Source organism: Gymnogyps californianus, chromosome 13 (genome assembly GCF_018139145.2).
Source record: "Gymnogyps californianus isolate 813 chromosome 13, ASM1813914v2, whole genome shotgun sequence".
In the NCBI taxonomy this organism is placed as follows: Eukaryota; Metazoa; Chordata; class Aves; order Accipitriformes; family Cathartidae; genus Gymnogyps; species Gymnogyps californianus.
In genome coordinates this window covers 11,250,151-11,275,018 of record NC_059483.1, presented here as the reverse complement: position 1 = coordinate 11,275,018, position 24,868 = coordinate 11,250,151, and the positions used below count along the sequence as shown (strand labels likewise).

Genomic DNA, 24,868 nt, shown 5'->3' with positions numbered 1-24,868 from the left:
CATGGCTTTTTCTGATGTTACAAGAATAGTGATCAACTTCAATGCTTGAAATACCTTCTGTCACAGCATAGATAGGACCTTTCTCCTTAGGTTATGTCCCTGGATTGATGAATCTGTACTTTGGACTGTTTATTCACAAGTTTAGTACAAGTTCTGGGCTTGTGAAGAGAAGCTTTCCCCAGTACCACCCAGCAGTCTCTGGGAAAGCCCCCAAGAACATTACTTGCCGTATTCCAGCTTCTCCTGAATATGCTATGCCTGTCATCTTGATGTAGAGGTGATTGAGTGAAGTCTCTGATACTCCTGCAGGCCTCTTTCTGTTGGTGTTTCTGCAAGTGTCCTGTGTTGGCTCTTTGTGTCTAGCTCTCTGCTTTCTCTGGTTATCCATGTCCTCTTTGCCTACCTCTCATAATAAGAGTGCTGTTGAAGGATTTTGATGAGTGCTAATCTTCCCTCCTGGTTTATGAGGAGTTATAACAGCTTTTCCTCTCTTGCAGAGTGTTTACCATGCCTCTGGGAACGTTCTTCCTTCCTGTTCTCTGTTTCTTGGGAGCAGCGATTCCACGGGGACTGCAGTATGTCACATTCTCGCGCAACGCTACGAAATTCCTCCACCTGTCTATGGACTTGGAATCTGGGACCATTTACTTGGGGGCCACCAACTTTCTCTTTCAGCTGACATCTGACCTGCTGATGAAGAACGTGGTTCAGACTGGACCGGTTCTGGACAGTAAAGATTGCCTCCCCCCGGTCTCAAAGCTGGAGTGCCCTCAGGCCCACCACACTGACAATCACAACAAGCTGCTGCTAGTGAACGCCGTGCAGAAGGAGCTCATTGTGTGTGGCAGTGTGCACCAGGGAATCTGTGAGAAGAGGAGCCTCACGTCCATCGACCACGTCCTCTTCCGACCAGAGAGCCCTGGTGACACTCAGTACGTTGCTGCCAACGATCCCAATATCACCACTGTGGGACTCATAGCCTACTCAGAGGATGAGGTCCCCTTGCTGTTTGTGGGACGAGGGTACACTAGCCGAGGAGTTGGAGGAGGGATTCCTCCCATCACTACCCGAAATCTCAGGGCCCACGGAGGGGATGTTCAAGCAACAGACTCTCACTCCATTTTCTCCTATGAAGAAACAGCAAAACTGGCTGTGGGCCGGCTCTCTGAGTACAACCACCATTTCATTAAATCCTTCACTTATCGCTCGAGCGTCTATTTCCTATTCTACCGTCGGGACCTCAAGTCTCAGTCACGTGAGTACAAGACCTACATCTCACGAATCTGCCTGGATGACTCTCATTATTACTCGTATGTGGAGTTACCTCTGCTATGCCAGAGCAAAGCCAATACATACAGCCTCCTGCAAGCAGCCTATGTCACCCAGCCGGGAAAAGGCCTGGCCCAGGGGCAGCTGGACACCGAGGGAGAAGTGCTGTTTGCAGCCTTCTCTGCCTGGCAGGCTTCTTCTGGCAAACTGAGCGAGGAGTCTGCGCTCTGTGTCTATGCAATGGAGGAGGTGGATCGCCTGACCAACTGGACTAGGGATGTTTGCTACATGAGAGACGGCAAGTCAGAAGAAGGGACAGAAGTGGCGTATATTGAATACGATGTCAGTTCCAACTGTGTCCAGCTGCCAGCGGTAAGTGGCTTTGCACCTTTGCCAGGCTAAAGAATAGTCTGCAACGTGTTCTTGTGTTGCTTTGTTTTCCTGAAGTCAGCCCATTTCCCACAGATGGATATTGAAATTTGCTTGGGTTAAAAGCCTCTGGGCTCAGGCTGTTTCTTTGCTGCTGCAGCAACGTGATGCAAGAACTGTTGCATCCTGTTTAAGTACAGTCTGTCTCATTGCTGCTGGAGCTCTCTGCACCACATGGGCAGGTTTCCTTGCAGAGGGAGATGGACTGTGTGGCAATGGGGAGAGCATCTGGTGTGACCTGGCCCTGAGGCCTCTCTCATGGCAATAGCAGGCAAGAGCACTGAAGTTGCAGTTCAGGTTGTTCTTTATCAGTATCTTCATCTCCTGGTCTGCACTGCAGGGAAGGAGAAGAGTATGTGCATGTGCACCTGTGTGTTGGGAAGGGAATTTAAGGGGTGTGCTGGGTCCCTGTTGCTTATGGTGAGGTGCACCTCGCAACAACTTCCTGCAAAGGCACCCAGGAACAAAAAAGAACATAACCAAACAAAGTGTCAACAAAATCCTGATTTCCTATTAGTCCTGCAAAATTCTGTGCCCGAGGAAGACCTTCTCCTGACCTGGCTGTTCTTTGTCTCCAGAGCTGTAAGAGGTGATAATCTTTCTTTAAATTTTGTGGCAAAGGCATGATGGGATGTTGCAGGATAAAAATGTGAACTGAAATGGCTGTGACCCTGAATCCTTGCAGTCTCTTAGCCACGCTGGCTGGTGCTGTGATATCGGGGACAGTGACACAAACACAGAGCAGCAGCATTCTCCTGGGGCGGTGCTGAATGCAGTGCCCTGGCGTGAGGCTCTGTGGTTGTGAGTAGCCTGTTTTCACCGAGGGCGTTGCTAGTCCTTAGCAGAACAGCATGTTATCTTGTGTCTTCCTTCTATGGAACAGGCTGTCCAGATAATTGCCTCTTCCCAGCCTTGTGCTACAAAGAGCAAAGTGGTACCACAGAGCTTTCAAAGTCGCTGAGTTTGGATGTGTGGTCCAAAACCGGTTTTAAAATTATGGTTTTCCTTTTGGTAGCTAAAGCTGACTGTAGAATACTTGTGGGACAAGGGAAGGGTAAAGAGCAGACTTGGAGCAGGACGCATGTAAGGTCAGGAGAAGTACGTAAGAGTTGGGAAGCAAGAGACTGCCCAGCTTGATGTCCTGCTTTCGTTGTATTTCTTAGCCATGCCCAATGTGTGCTTTGCGGGGCCGCACAGAAGGAATTTTCGCAGGTGATTTTTAGGGCAGCTCAAGGGACTTAAATGTCAAACTGGTGTGAGTACTTCAGAAAAATCCTTCATTCAAAACAATGTGGAGTCCCCCTGTACCATTTGATCCAGTGGAGAAGTGGGTGCACAGGGTGGGAGAAAAAGGCCAGTCTCCGCTATGCGATTCCTGGCGCATGATCCCGGGGTCCCAGCTGCACGGTTTGGCACTAGTGGGCTGACTAAAGTATGGCATCTTATTAACAAGTGTGTCCAATGATATGTAAATGTCCTAACAAACTTTATCCTTCAGCATTCAGTACATGGTAGCGGTTGTCGTTAAGATTGTATCTAACAACACGTAAGGGTCTGTGCCAGCTCCAGCCTGCTCCATTCAGCGCTGAGTGGAAGTGGCTGTCAATGAACATTTTATGCAGGAACAGTTTTAACTTGGTTTCAATGGGGGCAGCTTGTGCTGAATGTAAGGATAATGCTAATTAATTTCATGTTTTTCTGCCTCCAAACCAGCCTGTGCACAAGGTATACCCTTTTCCCTAGTTAGCACTGGCTCCAATTTTTAGCCCATCAGGAGAGGCTAAGATAGAGTTTTGCAGTTCAGTACAATCTCTTCAACTGGAAAAAAATGCTTGTTTTTATAAGAATTTCAGAACCAGTTCACTCGTTCAGTTTGCTGGAGATCCATTAGTCTTGAGATGCAGGAGACAATGTGTAGATGCTGTTAGTGACTTGATAATTGGAGGTGTGAAACATGTTTCTGCAAGGCTTGGGAAGGCTGCATATCTTCTGTGGGTGTAGTTTTCAAGGTATGTAACTTGTCCTTTTGCGTGGAGCTTTCAGTCTTCTTCATGCATAGATACGGAGTTGTCCTGTTGTTGCTTCCTACCTGTGCAACGTAGGAAGCGCACACCAGAATTCACGGCAGCAGCTTCATCCACACTTGCTGCATCACAGTAGGACACTGGCTGATCCCTGAAGTGTATTTTCTGCTACGTTGCCAAGATGTTATTCACTGAAAACAATTTAAACAGCTTCTATGTAAATTTATATAAGCACTTTACACAGTTATCATGGTCTTAATCTTGTAGAATGGAACAAGTTTCAGCTCTTGATTGTGATTAACTGCGCTGCAGACAGTCCCTGCGAGGCCACGGGCAGGCTGTGCCAGTGCTGGGAGAGCTTGCACAGGTCACGTTGGTTTATGATAGATAAATGTTGTGTGTGAAGTGACTTGCCCTTGGCATCACGTATAGGCCACAGCAGTGCTGAGCACAACGAGGGTACAACTGTTTCTGACTTGTATGCATTTTTTTAAGCAAACTTTGAAAATCAACCTCAGCAGTGAGGTCATTAGGCTCCAGCATTTGTCTGCATTGATACAAAGGTTGCAAAAGGTAGCTAGAATCCCATTCAAAACAAACACTTGATGCTTTTAACCATGGAAATTTGGCTGTGGCCCACTTCCTAATAAATCTTATAGCAACTGGACAACTGGAGAAATAGAAATCTTTAAGTTACAAGAAGGTGGTTGGAAGAAGTTTAAGAATCAAATGACAAAGCTGATAAAAAATATATCTGTCACTAAAAATGAATGATAGCTTAGAAGATGGTAAAAACTAACAATCATTAAAAGTTGTAACCTCCTCTGAGGCTTTAAGTCAGAGCTTTATACCTAGTGTGCAGAAAATCAGTTGAATTAGTATTTGAAAGGAAAACAATAAAGCAACAGAATGAAAGTAGTGCTAGTCTTAACTAGCATGGTTTCTTACATGGTGGAACTGCTGTGTCAAGCCTTGCTTCCCTGCTAAGATAGCAATACCTTTGAGAAGTGAATAGAGGTCAGCAGGTTAAATATATTTTACCGTGGGATTTCCATAGACTTTGTCAAAAGCTCCTGATCATTTTTAGTTTCTCCAGGAAGCAGTCAAGTATTTAAAAAAAAAAACAAACAAACAAACAAACCAACAAAACAACCAAAACCAACCAAACAAAAAAACAACAAAAAAACCCAGAGAAATGGGAGGACAGGGGGAAAAAGGGTCAAGTTTTCTATGGGGTCGGCGAGGGCTGATGAGCAGATGCCTCAAGAATGCCATGTTGTGCTGTTATCGCTGACCTCCGGCGCGGGCGGCTCCATTGCCTGGTGCTGAATGGTACCGTGCAGCTCAGTGCTGCCAAATGCAAAGCCACAGACATCAGACAGAAGGAATACGTAACTCTGCTCACAAGGAGGCTAAATTCAACCACATTGCCTGAGGCAAGAGAGGGAGCTGGAGTCGGTGTGGACTGCGCAGTTAATGCCTCTGCTCCACACGCAGCTTTGTAAGAGTAATTAGTAAGGGGCGGGAGACGAGGGTGAAAATGTTATCCATAAGGGATTTCATGATGAAAATCACTAGTTTACACAGCTACATTGTTTGAAGACAAGCCACTGATTGATTTAAAAATGGTGTTTTTAATAGTAATTATTGGGTGAACAATCCTGCATTCAGTCTCCAAAAGGATACTGTAAAATTGAAGTGGACACAGAACAAGGTGTCAAGAAAGATATAAAGCAACAGGGGAACTGTCCTAGACAAGACTGAGTTTGTTACTTAGGATGAATCATAATGGAATATCTTCTCTCTACATATACAAATAGTAAATAAGTTGGCAGCTTTCATTCTCTCCTTTAGAATTCAATAAGTGAAGGTTTGGTGGGCCTGGGAGGGATCTAACTGGAACAGAAGGATGACTGGTTTTGTATGGTGCTCTGGAGTTAATTTTCAGAAATATCAAGACTCGGAAGAATTGAAGCAGTGTGCAGAGATGACCCTTGTTTTGACTTTTTCTGGGTCTCTAGTTGTATGTGCTCTACGATTTCTATGTGTAGTTAGTAAGCATTTTGGAGCAGGTTATGCTCTGCCCTGTATGTCCTGATGCTTTGAGATTCTACTTCAGGCTTAGAATTTGTAGGTGATACAACAAAACCATGCTAACTGTTGAAGGCGATGCTTGTGACCAGGTGGTTTTGCACTGGAAGTAGGAATTCTCATCTTTTTGTTTTGTTCTGAAAAATACAATGAATCTTCCCCAAAGCTGTATCATGGTAGTGTATAGCCAGTAATGTTTTTTGGAGAACTTAAGAGTTTAGTAGAGTTTCGATGCATTTCATTATTGATGCTGAATGCACTTGCTGAAATGTCTGCAGGATTCTGTGAGGGTACAACCTAAACTAATTATTAAAAGCTGATTTTTACTCTCAGTAAAAAAGCTTAGAGGAGTTCAAAGCTGAATTCACTGCTGGGGCACCTGTTTAAGGAATTTGGGTGGAAGGGGATGGTGGGAAGTGTTAAAGATGCCAATGTTCCTTGTATCCATTTTTGGGTACTGATGTCCCTGTTCTTTCCACTCTCCAAAAAAGGACACCCTGTATGCATACCCCTGTGGCTCTGACCACACTCCGAGCCCCATGGCCAGCCGGGTACCCTTGGAAGCAGCCCCCCTCCTGGAGAAAACAGAGGCCCGTCTGACAGCTGTGGCAGTGAATGTGGAAGATGGCCACACCATTGCTTTTCTGGGAGACAGCAGAGGGAGACTGCACAAGGTATGATCTGGATGTGACAGGAAGCAAAGAGGATAAAACTAATCAGGGATGCTCAGGTGAAAGGGGAAAAAAGGCAATTTCTTTTGTCCCTTGGGAAGTCAGGTTCCTACTAAAGATCCTTACTATCAGATGGTCTCTTCTTACGCTATACTGACTGTTGAGAATGTGAATGCCCCAAGCAGTGGTCACGTTGCCTTTGGTTACATCTGCACTGAGCCAGCATCAGGGCTGGTGCATCCTACATGGCTTCCACAGGTATTGCTAGGCACATGCGTCATGTGGCTGAAGTCACTGCATTGAGATTTTGGTGGGAGGTTGAAATCCTTGCACACAGCAGTGTTTCCAATTAGTTCCTGATGTAGGATGGGTGCCCCTGACTCCTGCTGTGATATTTTGCCTGCATACAACTGTGACTCTCTTGCAGGTGTACTTAGGAGCAATGGGAGATGCACATATATATGCTTCTTTAGCTATCCAGTTAAATAGCATGGTGAGTGGAGACCTGCTGTTTGACCAGTTGCAGGAGCACCTCTTTGTCATGACCCAGTCAATGGTAAGAGCAATAAAATCCCTTGCACAGAAGAGTTGAAAGCATTTGAGATCCAGACAGACTACTGATGGGAGTGGGGGAGGCAGAGAAACAGTGTGTATAGCTAAGCCTGTGCTGGGCAGCAGCTGCCTGCCAGTCTAGCTTACAGGGATGGGGACTGGCCTTTTGCAAAAGCTGGAAGAAGCATGGAGGAAGTCTTGTTACCCTAAACCATGGCTTGTTTACATGTGCATTTCCCTAAGTCAGTCAGGCTGTGTCAGCAGTGATGGAGGAATGTGAACTGCAGGCTATAAAGGCTGCTCTATTGGCATGAAGACAAGGGGCTGCAAATTCCTGGGTTCCTCTGTGTTGAGCAGGAACTGTTTGGACAACGGTTTGCATCTCCATCAGAGCAGAAGAATGTGAGCCTTCTGGGTTCACAAGTAATGTGACCTGTCTTGGTTTTGCAAAAGATTAAAAAGAGAAAAGGGAGGTTTTGTGTAATTAAAACTGTGGCACTTCTCCTGTTTTTAATCAGTTAAAAGATTAAGCTGTTTCTGTAGGCATGTAACCTACAAAAAGCAGAAATGTGTGGGAAATATTTTCAGATAGCAGAGTTGCACTCTGACCAGGTATATAATAAGTCTTGCAAATGAAATCAAGTCATATAAGGAACCATGTGAGGCACCTTTCCCTCTTCTGCTTTCTGTAGTTCTGTTTGTGCCCAGTAGCAGTTGGAGGAGAAGAGGCGTTGCGACGCCTCAGGCTCTTGGGATATTGGTGTCTGCTGAGTAGGAAATCCAGCTTTGAGAGGATTTGTACGACACCACTCATATCAGCTCCTTGAGCTGGAAAGAAAAGGATCTTCCTAGCAAAGGAAAAAGCAGTCCTTGAGTTACTCTGAAGGAAAGAAGAAACAAAAAATGAGAGCATGCTGGAAAGCCACTGTTTCCCTTCAGCCCCCCCAGTGCACTCTGAGATACTCAGAAATTTTGTGACACTTCAAAGGAGAAGTGGAAATCTGTGAGTGGAAGAAGATTAGGAAATCTGAAATATATCCTTAAGAATAATTGTTCTGTCAATTAAAAAATGCAAATTACATCATGTACTTAGCAAAAGTAATAGGTTGGAGACTAGAAGTTGGTATTTTAAAGTAACTGACAGTGTAGTAGCTGAAGTGTAGTAGCAGATGAAAGAGAGGGCAAGAGGCTGAAATCACCAAGGATAGTAAGTTAAAGCAGAAGTGTTTTGCAAGCAAAACTTACCCTCAGATGGCAGAAGGTTTTTGTTCCACATTGATCAAAGCTTCTTGGTCTACTTTCAGTCAAAATGATGGTTCTGCCCTAGAGCTGGCAATGGTGCAGATGCATTCAGAGGCCTCAGCTGGAGCTGCTGTCTCCAGCTTCAGTCACCTACATGTCAAGAGATATGATCTCCCTTGACAGAGTCCAGAAAAGCAAAAGAGTGAATGGTATTCAGTCTGCTATTCTTTGATCCATTTTGTTAAAATGTAGTTTTATCACTAAATAAAGTCTCCTTCTTGCAGAAAGTGTCATAGATAACCCATTAATAGCAATACACTTTGCTTGCCTCAGTGCCTCTGTACACCCTGATTTTTAGATGTCCTTCACCAATATGTGAAATGGCTGTTCAGATGGGCTCTGGAAACTTGTTCCTTTTTTCTTTATTTTTATGCAATATTGGGGATTAAGAAGTTGTTTTCAGTGAGCATGCAGATGATGGGACTTACTAGTTAGGCAGAAGAAGCCGTAGACCTGAGGCCTGTGTTGTGTGTGCTGTGTTTTCACTAGTTTCTTTCTCTGACAGGTGGTAAAGGTTCCCATACTGGAATGTTCCCTGTATTTGGACTGTGAATCCTGTCTGGCGCTGAAAGATCCTTACTGTGGCTGGTGTGTCCTTCAGGGACGGTAAGATAGATCCTTGTTCACCTGCAAGGATTTTGGAGGGATAGTGCTTAGGGATTGTCTCCACTTACTCTCTTCCTTATGTATATCTCTGTGTCTGGATTTAGTTTATTTTTAAACTAAATTTTAAACTTGTTGCACACAAGGGTATCTTTCCATTGCTTTTTGGGTCTTTGGTCACTACTCACGATGCTCCTGTCCAGTGCATTTCAGCCTGGTTTTAGTCTGACTGCAGCTCACACTGCCTCATTTCAAATGTAGAGAAACTATCTTATCTCTTTTGGTGTCACTCTCTTATTTAGCACTTTTTCACTTCTTGCTCCCCTGCTGATGTTACTTAATGAGACATGGTTTATTCCAGTGTGTCTGTCTGCTTGCTGGCTCTGTCTCCCTGTAGAATGCCGTAGGAACTAGTTTATGACCCTTGAAGCCCAAAAAGTGCCTACCCGTCTATATTTTGGCAACAGTTCATCCTATTATTGAAGGTGATGGGAGGCTGGGACTTCCATGGCTTGTGTAGCAGCTTTCCCAAGTGTCTAGCAAGGCTTCAGACAGCCAGTGTCAGCTTGGAAACTGCACGTGTCCTGTTAGGGCTGCACAGATCTCTCATAGGGCTTCTTGCTATTTCCCTGCAGGTGCAGCCGTCGCTCTGAGTGCTTGCGGTCCAGGTTGAGTGAGCAGTGGCTCTGGAGTTTTAACTCTACACAGCAGTGTCTATCTGTCCAGTCACTAACTCCAGCCAATATCAGCAGAGAGGAAAAGAGAAATGTGAGTGGTGATGATCCTCTGATGATGCTCAAGCATGTAGAAGGTCCCCTGCAAACTCTGAGGAGTCACACATCTTCCTGTTGCTTTCAGTGGGGTACTGAATCACTGAGCCTTCAAGCACATGCCGTCTGCCTCACATAAGGGACTTAACAGCTTGGCTGTACCAGGAGATAATTTCATTGTTTTTTCCCATAAAACTAAATGTCCTTGCCTGCTAAGTTACTGGGTATTCTGGAGTATTTGATGGCTGCTTGGGTGGAGTCCCTCCTTGGCTTAGTATCTATAAGGTGCCCATGTCTGTGGCTTCACAGTGTTTCTGACACTTGCTGTCAGGAAGATCTGAAAGGAGCTACCCAAATTACGGCTTCAGTCTGGCATCTGAGAGCTGGCAGAAAAGCTAAGAAGGCGCTGCAGTGTGTTGAAGTCTGTCATTGTGTCAGGAGGTGGCAAGAACCTGTCATTTGCTAGAGACTTGGGCAAAGGGGGAAGTTGCCAATTGCTTGGTGGATGCCAATTTCAGTTTGGGAATGGCAAGAGAGATGAATGGAACAGTCAGTCCTAGGAGGCATTATAGGAAAATGGGTGTATATGTAGATAACTACTTTATGGGGCTCTTACTTTGAAAAAATAGAACCAGAAAATTGGACAAAATAAAGAAGAATGTGTTAGAGGGCAACTTATTTACTGGATATTATTGAATTGGTAGATATTCCTGGCTATCTCGGACTTACCTTCTCTGCGTGAGGAAGAATTTTACTCATGTTACTTTGAAGATTATGAAAGCCCAGCAGTTCTGACAGAGTCAGGAATCATGTGTCCTTCTCCAGATCCCAGCCAAGCACCAGCTTTGCCAACAGGAGCAGGTCAGTGAAATGCTTTAAATGGAGCATGATAGCTCTGATAACGTTGTTGGGAGAAAGTACGTTGTAGGTCCATCAGATTGCTAGGATTAACAGCCATGAATGTATGTGGTCTGTCAGCAGGTGTTCCTTTCATTCTGTCATATCTGTTTGCTTTCTACTTGTGTGTCACACACATCCTGTGCTATTTTGGGCTGTTGCCAAATTCCAATGCCAAATCTGGTAGTTGGAAAGGAGATCCTGCTTGAAGGGTTGTATGCAAATCTGAATATGATCTGAAATGCAGTCTAGAGTGGTTGCTGGTTTGGCAGCTTTGTCATAAATTTGGAGAGAGAACTCTCTTAAATACTGCTTTATTATTTAAATCAAACAAAATGCAAACCTTCTCAAAATCCACATAGTAGTGGGAGAAGGAAGTACATGTAAGCAAAGGCAAGAAGAGACCCATGGTCCTTAAAGTTAGAAATGAGTCCGCAATGCGGCATAACCTCAGAAAATACGTAGTCAGCCTTCTATTGCTGTGAATGACAACAGGCTGATTATTGCTAATTGGCCACTGTAAGAACCTGGAAAGTTCTCAGTTTATAGTCTTTGTATTGGATTTTACCCAGCCTGTCAGTGTGAGCTCTGATGAGCTGATCTCTTCAAAGAGCTTGTTCATCTGAAGTAAAAGACAGGTGCCAGTTGGGAAGAATTCCACACAATTCACCTAAATGGCTAAACAGATTTTCTGTGCAAGTATGCAGCTGGCTAATAGGTCTGAAGCAATCTCCATGGACATAACATGATAGCAGAACCCAGCTAACACACTCATTCAATCTCAAACTCCTTCATTTTCAATATTATTTACAATATTATTATATCTGGCTTTCACACTGCTTTAGTCTGGAACAAACAAACCAGGTCTCCATTCAGGGTGGTCAGGCACAGAGGGAAAGGGCTTCGTGCACTGCCACTGCAGGCAGAGTGGGCAGGATTGGCTTCCCTGTTTAGTTCTGCAAATGTGGGCCTGAATTTGAGCACAGTTGTGAAAAAATCAGTGTAGATAAAGCCACAGTCTAGTTCTCATTATTCCAGGCTTCACATATTCTTATTGACTCCTTTGTAACTCAGTCTTGCTTTTATTTCAAGACTCCATAGATGCTTTACCTATGTTACTTTCATATTGCATCTCTGAGGCTTAACAGGTTGCTTCTGTTTTCTAGCCTAAACTTGCTCATGGATGGTTTCTGTCCGTTTGATCTATTTGTGTTGTCCTTTTGCTTCCTCAGCTCTTCTCCCACTCAGTGAACTATGGCCAGGCATTCTTAGCACCGAGTTTCACCGTGTTAACTGTGCCAATTTTTTTTCGTGTTCTTTTATTACTCAGACTTCCTCTCTCCTTCACTGTATTGCTAGCCTTTCTTTGCACGTCATCTGTGCTCTGCTAAGATGAATTTGAAGTCGGTAACCGGAATCATACACTGTTTTCTAAATGAGGTCTCATCAGGGCCTTAGATACTGGCACTTTCCTATTCCTACTTATAATACTTTTCCCAGCTCACTAAAATATTTGCCTTTTTTTCAGCTTTGTTTTAAAGGCTGCATACCAGCTCATCTGTCACTTTAAGCTGTTGAGCTCCAAGCTGATAGCAGAAACTCTTGCTCACAATTTGCAAGTGCTCGACCTCATCTTCTGTACTGTTGAACAGTGTTATCGGCAGTCATGGGAAATAATGGCCTTTTTGGAGAAAGGAATATTTATAAATATGGTGCCATAACCCTGAAATCCTGGGAGGTGTTAGCCCTTCCACCACTGCCAAATGCAATCACCTCTATGACAATGATGGGAGTTGACAGTACTACAGTGACTCCTGCCTCCAGCTGCATATGATACCCTTATTTTCTGCTAATCATGGGGTTTCATACACACCTCATCATCAGCTGTTTTACTAGCATACTGCTTCACTTGTTATCCTATCAGGAACCCAGCTTAGGCCTGACTGATCCTTCACCAGACATGTTAATTGTTTTGTTGTGAATAGAGCTTGCTTGCAAGAGGAGGTCTGAACTCTGTGAGAGGAACAATGGACAAGCTTCTTGTTACTTATTTTTTATAGCAAACTGTCTTGGAGAAATGGCAGCTCCTGGAGTTGAGCAGAGCATGCAATATGTTCCCATTATTTCGAGAACTAATACCCAGCTCCAGGGTTGGGGGCATTTGTCTGGAACAAGATTAATTAGCTGGTTTAGTACTGTCATATGCAAAATATCTCCTTCAGGCTCATGCTGTCAGCTGCAGTAAGTTTTGACCATCTCTGCAGCTATTTGATCTATCAGAAAACAGTGATAGTCTCTTCCCAAAGAGAACTGGGCTATCCTGAGGCTTGTAGTTGACATGACACCTGGATTTAAAGCAGATAAGCCTTCAGTCATTTAAGTGAGATTACAAGTCTTATAAACCTCTTCACTGACTCACTTCTTAGTCTGGACATAGAACAAAGCTCTCAAGGCAGTATGTGAAGGGCATGTCAGTTCTAAGGGTTTAGTTTTCCTTTGGATGACAAAGGAAGACAATCAGCTTTGAGCCTGGAATGTTATGTCTTCCTCTAATACAGAGATGACAGTGGAATTATAGCAGATAAAGATGGAGGGATCTTCAGACTCGTCTTCCTTCCCATGGGTTGGCAAGAGCTGTCATAAACTACTCCTGACAAACTTGTCCAACCTGTTTTTAGTGTCCATAGGATTATCCAGTGATTGAGATGCTAGAAGCATGGAAGGGAATCTGTCTCCATGTTTGACAGTGTCTTTTCTAAAGCATGCTGTGTCTCTTAACAGTATGGCAGACTTACAGTGGCTCCAGTTCTAAGAAATTTTTATTTTCATTTTCAGATCATGTCACCATAAAGCTCGTAGTGCGTTTCCATGACATCTTCATTGCTTCTGTGGACTTCTCTTTCTATGACTGTGCTGCAGTGGCCCTGCTGTGGAAATCGGCACCGTGAGCACCTGCTTTTTCTTGTCTGTAGTTATAGGGAGGGTGGCTGTCCCTTCCTGGGTCCTCTTAGCAGCTGCTTTTCTATCATTGTTCCAGGTGCCAGAAGTGTGTGAGCAGTCTCTGGGGATGTAACTGGTGCATCCAGCAGCACCTCTGCACCCACAAAGCAGCCTGTGAGGAAGGAACCATTATCTACAATGAAAGGGTGCGTCTTCTACTCAGTCCTAGTCCTATGTGCTGTAACAGCCTCAGCAAGTTGCAGTGAGTCAGAGCTCTTCTCAGGTAAAATAGCAGCTGTCAGTCACATCAAGCAAGGAAGTGAGCTGTTGGAGCAAAGCCTCCCCTTGGAGCGACACAAGGCTCTGCGTCCCTGATGTTACAAGACCTTGCTAGGTTTCTGGGGAAGTGCCATCAGATGAAGCAGGTCACCCTTCTCCTGGGGTTATCCAGCCTGTGTTTTCGAAGCAAGGGACAAGAGCAAGCTGGCAGGGAGGCTGCGAGTGGGGAGGTGGAACAGATGCCCAGTTTGTGGCTGCCACAGGTGGCCTTACAGTTTTGTGGGGGATGAAGGCAGGCAGACCTCCCTCTGAGTGGAGGCGAGTGCAGGCATCTGTGGGAAGAGGGAATGTTGCTGGATCTCCCGCACTGTGAGCATTCCCCAGTCCCATCCCGAGACAAGGAGGCATGAGATGTAGTTCTCATTGAAATCCAGAGAGTGAAGCAGCCTCTTGTGAACACTGCTACGGGAAGTAATATGGAGTGTTTTTCTGCTTGGGTTTTATTGTTTCATTTCTCTCTCTCTTCTCACCCCATCGTATTGTTTTTCTCTAGGCCCAGATCCCAACCTCAAGTGTGTTTCCTTCTTCAGCAGCTCCCCTCACCAAGTCCTCTACCACAGCCCCAACCGCAGCCACAAAACCTGTCACTCCCCCTGTGCATGTGGTACCGAGCACTGTGCCCCCCACAGAGCCCAACCACGTCACACTCTCCACAGCCTCGGGTACAACGACTGAGCCTACAGAAACCCTCAGCTATACATACTTGACTCTTTCAACTGAAGCAGCCTCTCTCCAGGCCTTCACAGAATCCCCTCTACCACCACCAGCAGACAAACCTGCTGTCACCGTGCCAGAGATGACTTCTCCCGCTGCATCTGTCCTCACCAGCCCATCCAAAAACATGGGTCATGCAGCCTTGCCCACTGAAGGGCCAACCACTGCCCAGGAGCCACGGCACACCGACGCACCCACCACCCTAGTGGGTAGCCCTCTGCACACGTCTGCAGCAGCAGTGACACCTTCCCCTCATGTCACCAGTTCCAAGTGGGCTCTGAGTTCTTTTCCTACCACAGAGGCACTGACATTTGCCATCCCATCTCCCCAAACCCCCAGCCAGGTGCCGGGGGTCCCTCCTGCCTCTGATGACTCTCCCGCATTGCTGGGAACTGAACTACCTGCTTCAGAGCTCCCACCGTCAGCTCCCCCAGACTGGCTGCTGGAGGAAGGCACGGAGCTCCAGGACACAGAGGACTGGATGGATTTGCTGCAGGCTGAGAATGACACATCTCCCTTCTCCGCATCTACTCTTCTGTCGGGTGATGGCGATTCTTCAGAGAGGGATGTTCCTGACTTTCCAAGGATCCTCCACCCTGACCTCGACTATCAGTATGATGCCCCTGAGTTTTGGGAGGAGGTAAGTTGCTGGGCTTTGGAATTCACAGTCTAAGGCTATAACACTTTGAAATTTTGGTACAGATTGCTGGTGTAGTATTTCAGCACACAGGAGAGGTGGTGCCCTGTGAGAGTGTAGCAGCTGACCGCTGTAATGTGCGGAGTGAGAAGTGGCAGCCTGAGGTAGAAAAATGTGTGCGAGGTTCCCAGGTCTTGTAGAAATGCTGCTGGCCTGAAGGTGGCAGCTGCTGTGATGTCCAGCATATTCACAGCTTTCTGCTGTTCGCCTCTTTGGGCTCCTGCATTGTGTTCTTGTAACTTCATGGTAAAGCAGCACAGCCGTGTCTTCATTCAGGCAGGGCTTGTTTCTCTGTTGGCATGTTAGGCTTTGACTCCCTCTATCAGAGCCATGGAGGTCTCTTTCTCTAAAGACCTGTGTTTGTTTTCAGAATGAAGAGCTTAGCTGGGGTCCAGATGCATGTCCATGTGTGCAGGGAATCCAGGGATCTTCGCTATTTCCAGTCAACGTGGCGAGGAAGATAACCCTGCTGGGAAAGAACTTCCACCTCTATCAGGTAGTCAGCTCAACACCATCAGCACTGAGAAACTGTATTAATGCAGAGCACTGTTTGGGCAACCTGTCCACTGGACTGCTAAAAATACGTGTGAGACACAGTTGTGGCTCTGCCTAGATTTTTCCTGTTTGCAGAAACACCTAGAGGAATGACCTACTTCCGTGAATAAAGAATGACATAGCTGGATATATTGGTGGGTAGGAGGTCACCCAGAGAAAGGGAGAGTACAGGTGTGCACCAACCTGCTGGAGAAGATCTGCGTGCGTTTGGATGAAGTTGCACCTGTGCTGCACTGTAGATGGTAGTTCTTGGAATAACTTCCTGCTGAATCTCTGCTGATTGTGTCTCTATAAGCTAAAGATATGTCATCTGTTCCCTTTCCTTTCTGACATGCTGGTGTTAATGTGGCTATTCCTGTTGTACCTGAAACTTCTGCAATGGGGAAAACCACCCTTGAAAGCTATGTTTCTTGGGTGTGCCTCTGATAAAAATTCTCTTTGCTTCTCAAGACAGAAGACTGATTTAGTAACCTTTTACAAACAACCGCCTCAGAACACGCAGCCCACAGACTAATTGTTACCTTATATGTTAAACCTGATATACTGCACTGCTCAGAGGAGCAGAGCTGGTTACAGATGCATATCCATCTTTTTTACAGGAAGTGTCTAAGCAATTCAGTGGAAGATTCACAGGAGAGAGAGAAGAAAAATACACTTAGTGTTTTTTGAGGTGCACTGCCCTAATCTGTGTACTCTTAATTTCCAAGCTAGTGTTTCACAGAGACATACAGGCATAACTCCACAGTCTCACCGTTTTTTCTTTAATTCCTCCTCCTGTGCTGAGTTCTCCCCGCACTGACATACACGTGCTCCCTTCTAGGTGTTTTGTTTTGTGTTGGTTTACCTTTCATACATGGAGGCAGTGACAGCATAGAGAGCCCTTGAATATAGCATAGAGTTGGCATAACGAAGGGAATGAGAGGAGCACACTGCTTGCACAGTAAGTGGCTTGGTAAAAGGTACGGAATTGGAGAGGCAGGAGTACACTGTTGTGTAGCAGGATGCTCCGTGTAGTTGAGAAATGGTGCCATGTGTATCTTCTCCGCAGGACCAGCAGTGGGACTACGAGTGTGTCCTGAATTTGGAGGGGAGGACAGTGGTGATGGATGCTTATGTGGAAGGAGAAGAAACAAACCAGTCCCTCTGTTATATCACCTGCCAGATGAACCAGGTAAGTGCTTTGGAATACGGTGCCATTTCAGAGTTCACGCTGGTGCTGTTTTTGCTCAGCAAAACAGCAGGCTGGAAGGCAAACTCTTTGGGGAAAAAAGCGTATTTTGCAAAAATATTTGTAGAATATTTAGCACTGTGGGGCCCTCATCTGTGATGCTGCTGCCTGGCGGTTCTGGTATCTTCAACTTGGAAAAAGGTTGTGCAGTCTGAGCCACGCGACCTGTTGCTGCATTTGCTGTAGTATGGGATGATGCCATCTCTGAATCACCACTCATTGCAACCTGCTAGGACAGTGCCACTTCTGCTTTAGCTTGAGGCACTGTTGTTCATGGTTCTCTGGATCGTGACTTCTTCTGTGATGGTGGTTCCTATGTGAAAATAAAAATGCTATTAATACCAATTTTGTTCTTAGTGGTGGAAGCTAGCCTGTGGATTGTAAGATTAACAGGCAAAATTAAAACAGCCGTGTACATTTCTGGACGACATGTGGATTTTACTTAGGGCAAGATTTGCAAGCAGAGGCAATATTTTTAGTTCACAAACTCATATAGTTAAGGGAGAGGCACAACATAGGCTCTTGTGCACATGAGCCCTGCGGACTAATTGTAATCCTACATCTTCAGCTCTACTGAAATTGCAGAAATGCCAGCTTGAGCAGTTTTCTGAGCAGGTGGCTTGTAGATAGGAATTAGCCATTTAGGAATGCAGTTAGGAAATTAGACAAGTATTGTGAGCACACATTTGTTTTCAATGTTTATCCTAGTGAACCAATGCCTGCTACTCTTTCTGGAGCAGAATTGTGACTGTGAACCAGTGAGGACAGGCCTGTGCTGCCACTGTCCCAGCTAACGCTGCCTTGTCTGCATTCACGGAAAGCTCCGTGTAGGCTGTATGTGCTGGGGCACTATGCAGGATGGATGCTGATGCTTTTTGCCTATTCAGCTGGCTTGTTTGTGCCTCTAAGTCCTTTGTCTTGATGGTCTTTGTCTTTGCAGTACAGTTACACAGCGCCTCAACTCGAATTCAATGCTGTGGTATTTGTGCAGAGGCGACGACACCTTCGAGTGGACAGTGCTGCAGATCTTCACGGTAGGAGTGCAACACCTCCCCAGCAAAAAGACAGCAGATGAGGAGGAAGAGAATTGAGAAATCCTCGAATGAGGCTTTTTGCATCTGTAGTAGTCCTATCACAGGGAAACTAAAGAAAACATAGAGCCTCATTTATGTTCCTTGTCACAGGGGAGGGAGAAGGAGAGGGTTCTGTACAAGATGCCGAGTTGCTGGATTATTCTGTGCCCTAGGGGATGTTTGCAGATGCCTCTGAATTTTTCTCCTTTGCAGTGACTTTTTACAACTGCTCTGTGGGACACACTGATTGTAGCCGCTGCCAAACAGCTGACTCAAAGTACAACTGTGTGTGGTGTGGAGGTGACAACCCCAGCTGTATCTTCAGGGGCTCCTGCAAGGAAGAGGTAGAAGACCTGTGTCCAGCACCTCTCATTCACTCTGTGAGTAACTTGCTAGTGTACTGCACCCGGGGCAAGGAGGGCTCCATTCTCCAATTGAAATCAAAGGGCTGTGAACTCAGAGTGCAAACAGTGCAGCTCAACAATACATTGGCCACCTGAAGAGCAAGTTAGTCCTATTCTACTGTGATCCCTCGGTGTAGTAAGGATGCTAGACTTTTGTGCTGGGCTTTCAGTTTGCTGATAAGAGAACAGTGGGGAAAGACGCATTTGTATCTCATGCAAGCTGAAACTGGCATGCCAGAAGGAGCAGAATCATTCAGGAGCTGGGGAAGGGTCCACAGATTGGATCCTCCAACTGTCCCGAGCCAGACCCTGAAACAGGTTGGCCCAACTGAGCCTGGAGCAAAGGAGGGCAAAACCTAATGATAACGGCACAGCAAGGATGGGAAAGGCATGACAGGTTACTGGAATTAATTATTTTTGTCTGTTGATTTTAAATGTTTCTTGCTAACTGCCACATGACAAGTGTCTGTAGCCATGTGTCCCTTTTGCTGTCAGCTTGTCCTCCCTCCGGTGGCACACAACATCCATGTGCTGCATCTTGTCTTAGTTTACCTTGGATGCTGCTCAGGGACAGAGCTTTGACGTTTGTGCAGCATGCAATTCATTGTCGTACTGATGCTGAGGGGGGAATGGTGCTTGCTGCTTCAATACTAGTAACATGTATTGGCTTGTGCATTCCCACTCTTCAGCAGAAATGCCCTGTGGAGTAGTCAGCATGTTGATGAGAAGGCAAAGCAGGGCAGTCCTTGCCTTAGAAGTCTATAGTGGATTATCACCTCTGGGGGGGACTGCTGGCAACAGTGAGGTATGGGAAAGAAGGCTCCGACTGTGGTGTTCTTTATGGCCTCTCTTCTGATGAGGATGCAACCTGGTATTAGTCCAAGCCAGTAAAAGGAATCCATAGCAGTGACCCGACCAGGCAGAGCTTGTAATGGGGCAGTTGAAGGGCCCTGTGCTGTAGATCAGTTGCCAGACTGCAGAGGTCTGAGATACTGTGACATTTACACATGCGCGGATGTCTTTGCAGGTGTACCCCCTGTCTGGACCAGTGGAAGGTGGCACTAGAATCACCATCACTGGCTCAAACCTCGGGCAGAAACATCAAGACATTGCAGAAACTGTCACTGTTGCAGGAATTCCCTGTGCCGTAGATGCTCAAGAGTATGAGATCTCTAGCAGGTAGAGTATCTGTGAAACCTCCTCCCAGAGGCAGGCGCTGGCTTTTCCCTTGGCTGCTGACACCAGCCTGAGGTGTCATTGCCTTTGCTGTAGCAGGTATTGAGCCTTGCCCGTTCCCCAGGGAGTGCCCCTGAGTGAGGTCACTGTCTGATTAGTTGCTCAGGCAGTGACCTTAGACAGATAAGGTTGTGTACAAGGCGATGGCCAAACAGTGCTGCCGTATACCGACCACGCTGCCAGTACAGCGCCCGCAGGCCAGCCAGATCAGAGAGTCACAGGCTCAGAACCATGCAGTTTTGTAGGTGTGTCTCCCAGCCACAGGGAGATTTCAATAAAGCGAAGGACATGGCTTGTGCAAGTGTCACTGCTAGGAAAATATCCTGACCATGTTAACACAGGGTGAGGACGGGAACACGTGTTTGGAGGTACGGCACAGATTCTTGCCTCTGCTTGAGTGGGCACGTCCCTAGACTGGCTATTCTTCACTTGCCAGCCAGACTTCCACCTCCCAGGAACAAACCCAATGAAAGGACCTTCTCAACCAGGGAGTCCAGGTGGGCCCTATGCCACTCTTCTGGTGGCTAGGAGTGCCTGGCAGGTCAAACAATGCTTGTAAAAAGTAGTGGCTAGGAGGAGGATGAGAAGCAGAAAGATCTGTCCTGCTGAATCCAGCTAATGTCAGTGATAGAGAACTGGGGAGCTGGTGTGTCTGGCCAGGGCAGGACCATGTAACAAGGCAGTGTAGTCAGGTGTTGAGAGGTGTGACTGGGGGGTAGCCAGGAAGCAAGGAGAAAGGAATACTTGTGTAGTTGGCCTGTGGCAGGGCAGGTAGGTAGGAGCCTTGGACAAGGGAGGGAGAGGAGCCAAGCAACCAGCAGGAGAAGAGGAGAGCAATTGTGAGTAACCTCTCGTGAGAGCTATCACAAACCCATTTTTCCATTCCATGGTAGCAGTAGTTGTAGCACCCTTCCTTCTGGGAGCAAGGTAAGATCATGCTGGGAAATGGCCTGCTGTGTTGAGCCGTGTTGTCCTGTCTGTGCACCTTGTTTGTCTGGATCCATCTGCTTTCTGTTTGCATCCTAGAATTAGAGCATAATCTTTCTGGGGTTAGCACTGTCTGTGTTCTGTATCTGTAAATCACCTGGCATCACAGGGTCCTGGCTTGGGACTGCACTGCCTAAGTTCAAATTCCTGAGCCTTCTTGGTTGAGGGGATATAGCTGTGAACCTGGAACCCACTCCTGAGCAAGGCCCAGACAAAATTGATCTCCTGCTGTGTGGGAAGGCTGCGAAGTCTCCTACAGAGTAGTTTTTCTGTTAGCAAATCAGTGCTGTAACATGGGATTCCTTGCTGCCCTGTTCTAAGTACAACCTGATTTTTCACCTTGTCAGCATCTCCCATACCAAATTACGGCTGGAAAAAGGGCTGGGAAGAATGGGTGGTGCAGATCAGGGGAACTGGCTGGTCCCAGAGGCCACTGGCTGAAGACCAGTGCCAGCTAAACCTACAGTCTTGAGTTTTCTTCTGCATCAGACACAGCAGTAATGTGTGGATTGACCACTGCTAGCCTGGGGCCACTCCGGGTGTCACTGATTTGATCAGCTCTGGACAATAGCAGAGTTCTGTGTATCTGTGATACAGTGGGCTTCATCCTGTCTGTCCCAGAAAGAATAATCTTGGAGAGGATGGGCCTGTTTGGAACCACCCCCTGCTTTTTTCTACTGCATCTAATCCAGCTTTTAAAGGTGTTTCTCAATGTTTGATTGTATATTCTGAGCATGTGATAAGGCTGAAAGAAGGGAGCTGTGGTTGCTGGATGGTTTTAGGACATGATGCAATGGATACAGCTCATCTGCTCTTCCACGGTGTGACGCTGTTCTTGAATTGCCCTGCAGTATCGTATGTGTCACTGGCGGGAGCTGGACAGAGAGATTTGGGCACATTGTGGTGGAAGTGCCTGGAGGAGGACGTGGAGTTTCTGGGCATATTTTTACCTATCAGGTAATGTAACTTGTGCTTCTTTAATACCTCTCCCTGTTCTTAGAGTATCTCTGCTAAATGGCTGTCTATTGCATGAACTTACGGGACTCTACCAGGCACTTGCTGATGGTATTTTTATCTGATTTTTCTGGCGTTTGTGTTGTGTGGTGTTTTGGGGTTTTTTTTGTTTTGGTGTCCGTCGTCCTGTGTGTGTGTCCCCCGATTATAAGAACAGCTGTACTGGCTAATACTAAAGATTCTGTAGTCTAGAGATTTTTTTTTTTGACAATGGTAACTATTAAATGCTTAAAGAAAGAGGAAAAATAGAGGATACTTTTCTGATTTAGAGATTCTTTTTTTTTATTGATGACTTAACATCTTACTAAGACTTCTGACTTTTATTAATTTGCAAATTGCTGCTTGAACACACTTTTAACTTCTGACCTTCAGCAGCTAGTGGCAGTAAGTTCAAAGTTACTGTGCACTGTATGGAGAAACATTTCCTATTATTTTTAAACACGTTTCTGATAACTTTTTGGTATCTTAAACTCAGCAACTATGAAATAAATATTTAAGAAGTTTTTAGATACAATTACTCACTTTTCATCCTTGCTGTGCAACTTACAAGTTATGTACCTAGTTGCATGTGTCCCTCTCCCATGGGAAGGGGAAAGAGATGCCTGAAAAGTCTTAGGCTATTCCAATTTTGGCTGTATAGAACCATTTTATATACTGGATTATGCTTGTTGCTCTTCTCTTGAGTTTGGTTGTATTATCACCATTTTGAGGCAGGGTGATGAGAACTGCATACTATCTTCAAGATGCGAGTGCAAAAGGAATTTTTACTGTGGCATAAAAATCTTTTTCTTCTTAATTCCCTTCCCAGTAGTTCCTACCACTTGGTGTGTTTTTGTTGAGATCTGTGCATACAGCTGTTAGAGTTGTTACAGGTACCAAAGCACTCTTGAATGGGCAGGAGCTATTTCGAAACTCACAACTATGTACATATGATTGGGTTGCTTTTTTGCTGTAGTCTCCTTGCTCCTTCTCACTTCATGTATGTTTCTCTTCATTTATCAGCAGTGACTTGTGCCACTCTGCCTGGTTCCTCTAAATTTTGCTGCAGCTCCTCAGTGGTACTAAGTTTTTGTTACTCTGAATAATTTATCAAATTTCATTTCCCCCTTCCAGGTCACCTACGAGTATGTTTAACAGCACAGGTCTCAACACAAATTCTTAGGACTCCGTGCTGGTAATCTCCTCATCTGCTAGACAAACAGACAATTTATTTGCTACCTTGTTTTTCCTAACCTGAGTTCTTAATCCAGTTACTGATCTGAACAATCCCTTTGAACTGTTAATCCTAGGGTTTGTGTGTGAGGCTCACAGCTCTGCTGTTTGTAGCATCCATCTGCCTTTTGCAGTCTGTGGAAAGACTGGTCCCCGATTCATGGTTCTTGCCGGTGTGATTGATCCCTCTTCAGTTGCCTCTGCTCCGTAAGGTAGCTGCTGGACCCTAGCTGAGGCCTGCCTGTGATTGGGATCTATAGCTTCTATTTTCAGAGCACTGGAGGTCACTGAACATGTTCTGCTGTTTTCTTTCCTTTCCTTATCTTTTGAGGTCCTTGTCACTCACCTCCTTTTTTTTTTTCTTTTTCTTTTTGTTTTTCCTCCCCCTCTTCTAGAACCCAGAGCTGAAATCCATTGTTCCAACTCAGGGCCCCAAAGCGGGAGGAACCTGCCTTACCCTTCTGGGCTCAAAGCTGCTGACTGGGCATCCTAGTGAGATCAGTGTCCTGCTTGGAGACCTCCCTTGCCACATGTAAGATCAGAGCCTGCCGATGTGCTGGCTGTGCACTGCCCTGAGTCCTTCCCAGAGCCCTGCAGGGTGTGATGCTGCCTGGCTCAGCCCTTAGCACAGGCTGTTGGAGCTCTGCTCTCCTCTGTGTTCCAGGAGATCCTCCCCTTGAGGGTCATGACAGCAGCCTCGACCATCTTACATTCCTGCCCACGTTCCCTTGGACGTGAACAGTGCTACATGGCCTCTGTTCTGCATGTCTCTTGACAGGACTATACCCCATCCTGACAGCTCTGCTTTTGCCAATGGGGAAGTGCAGTTGGCTGCTGCAGACTAACACTAAGAGCTGCTTGTTCTCTTGCATCCTGGGACACGTACACCTGACAGCACTGCTGGTGAGAAGGTGCACATGCCTTGGTAGCATGCTTCCAGTCTCTTCAGTCTGGACAGTGGCTGTACCTGCTTTTTGTCCACGTGCTGCTCACTGACAACTGCCCAGCAATTATTACTTGCTTAGATAAGGCACAAGACCTTTCAGCATTAAATTTAGGAAAATACCAGAAGAGGTTTGCAGACTGTCTGCAAAGAGCAAGGCACAGTACTGTAAAATCTGTCTCTGCAGTGGCTGTGTTAATCCCTTGTTCTCTCTTCTGTCTCTCCAAGCCTCTCTGAGATGACGGAGGATCAGCTGGCATGCCAGACGAGTCCCAGCAATGTGTCCGCAGAACTCCCAGTCACTATCAAATATGGGGACCAAGAGCGGAGACTGGAAGGATCCCTCTTCAGATATACTCTGGATCCCAACATCACTTTTGCAGAGCCACCTAAAAGCTTCCTCAGGTAGAAAGGCTGAGTGCGCCTTCCCCAGGGCTGTGTGCTGAGGCAGGTACTACAGCACCAGTGGCAATCGTTTGTTGAGTTGCACTTTGGAGTAAAGTCAGGCTTGTAGGAATGAGCATAAGCAGAAGGGTGGGAGCATGGGCAAGACAGAGCTAATGAATAATAGGTGGGTAAGATCAGCTACTCTTCTCTTTCAGTGGAGGGAGAGTGCTCAGAGTTCATGGATACAACTTGGATGTTGTACAGAAACCGAAGATCCGAGTTACGGTTTCTCCATCTGAACGCCGGCGCCGAGGACTGGGACGATGGCGCAGAATCATCCCAGACACCGAGTGCCCTGAGGATGCTCTGTGCAGCGTCCAGCAGGTAGTATGGCAAAGTGCTCAGTGGAGCTGAGGGTGCATGAGGGTTGATGTGTTGCTCTGGAGAGGTGGACTTTCTGTCCCCAGGGCTTTTCCCCCCACTTGCTGTTATCTGCTTGGATTGTAACAACAGTCTTGGCCAAGTGGAGAT

General features: G+C 46.1%; 1 protein-coding gene across 2 annotated transcripts in view; it reads left to right on the top strand.

Annotated features, from left to right (window-relative positions):
- The first annotated feature begins 507 nt into the window (after positions 1-507).
- PLXNB1 (plexin B1) overlaps positions 508-24,868 on the top strand; it is a 41,956-nt gene continuing 17,595 nt past the window's right edge. The window contains exons 1-18 of one of the 2 annotated variants that reach the window (XM_050904529.1): positions 508-1,641; positions 6,305-6,487; positions 6,912-7,040; positions 8,844-8,944; positions 9,577-9,709; positions 10,416-10,572; positions 13,444-13,552; positions 13,646-13,754; positions 14,381-15,241; positions 15,669-15,794; positions 16,902-17,024; positions 18,022-18,115; positions 18,368-18,534; positions 19,586-19,737; positions 21,633-21,738; positions 23,403-23,539; positions 24,179-24,355; positions 24,553-24,721. In XM_050904529.1, coding sequence (XP_050760486.1) covers positions 508-1,641; positions 6,305-6,487; positions 6,912-7,040; positions 8,844-8,944; positions 9,577-9,709; positions 10,416-10,572; positions 13,444-13,552; positions 13,646-13,754; positions 14,381-15,241; positions 15,669-15,794; positions 16,902-17,024; positions 18,022-18,115; positions 18,368-18,534; positions 19,586-19,737; positions 21,633-21,738; positions 23,403-23,539; positions 24,179-24,355; positions 24,553-24,721 — 4,167 coding nt within the window. The remainder of the gene's footprint in view (positions 1,642-6,304; positions 6,488-6,911; positions 7,041-8,843; positions 8,945-9,576; positions 9,710-10,415; positions 10,573-13,443; positions 13,553-13,645; positions 13,755-14,380; positions 15,242-15,668; positions 15,795-16,901; positions 17,025-18,021; positions 18,116-18,367; positions 18,535-19,585; positions 19,738-21,632; positions 21,739-23,402; positions 23,540-24,178; positions 24,356-24,552; positions 24,722-24,868) is intronic. The other variant, XM_050904530.1, reaches the window with a different exon arrangement.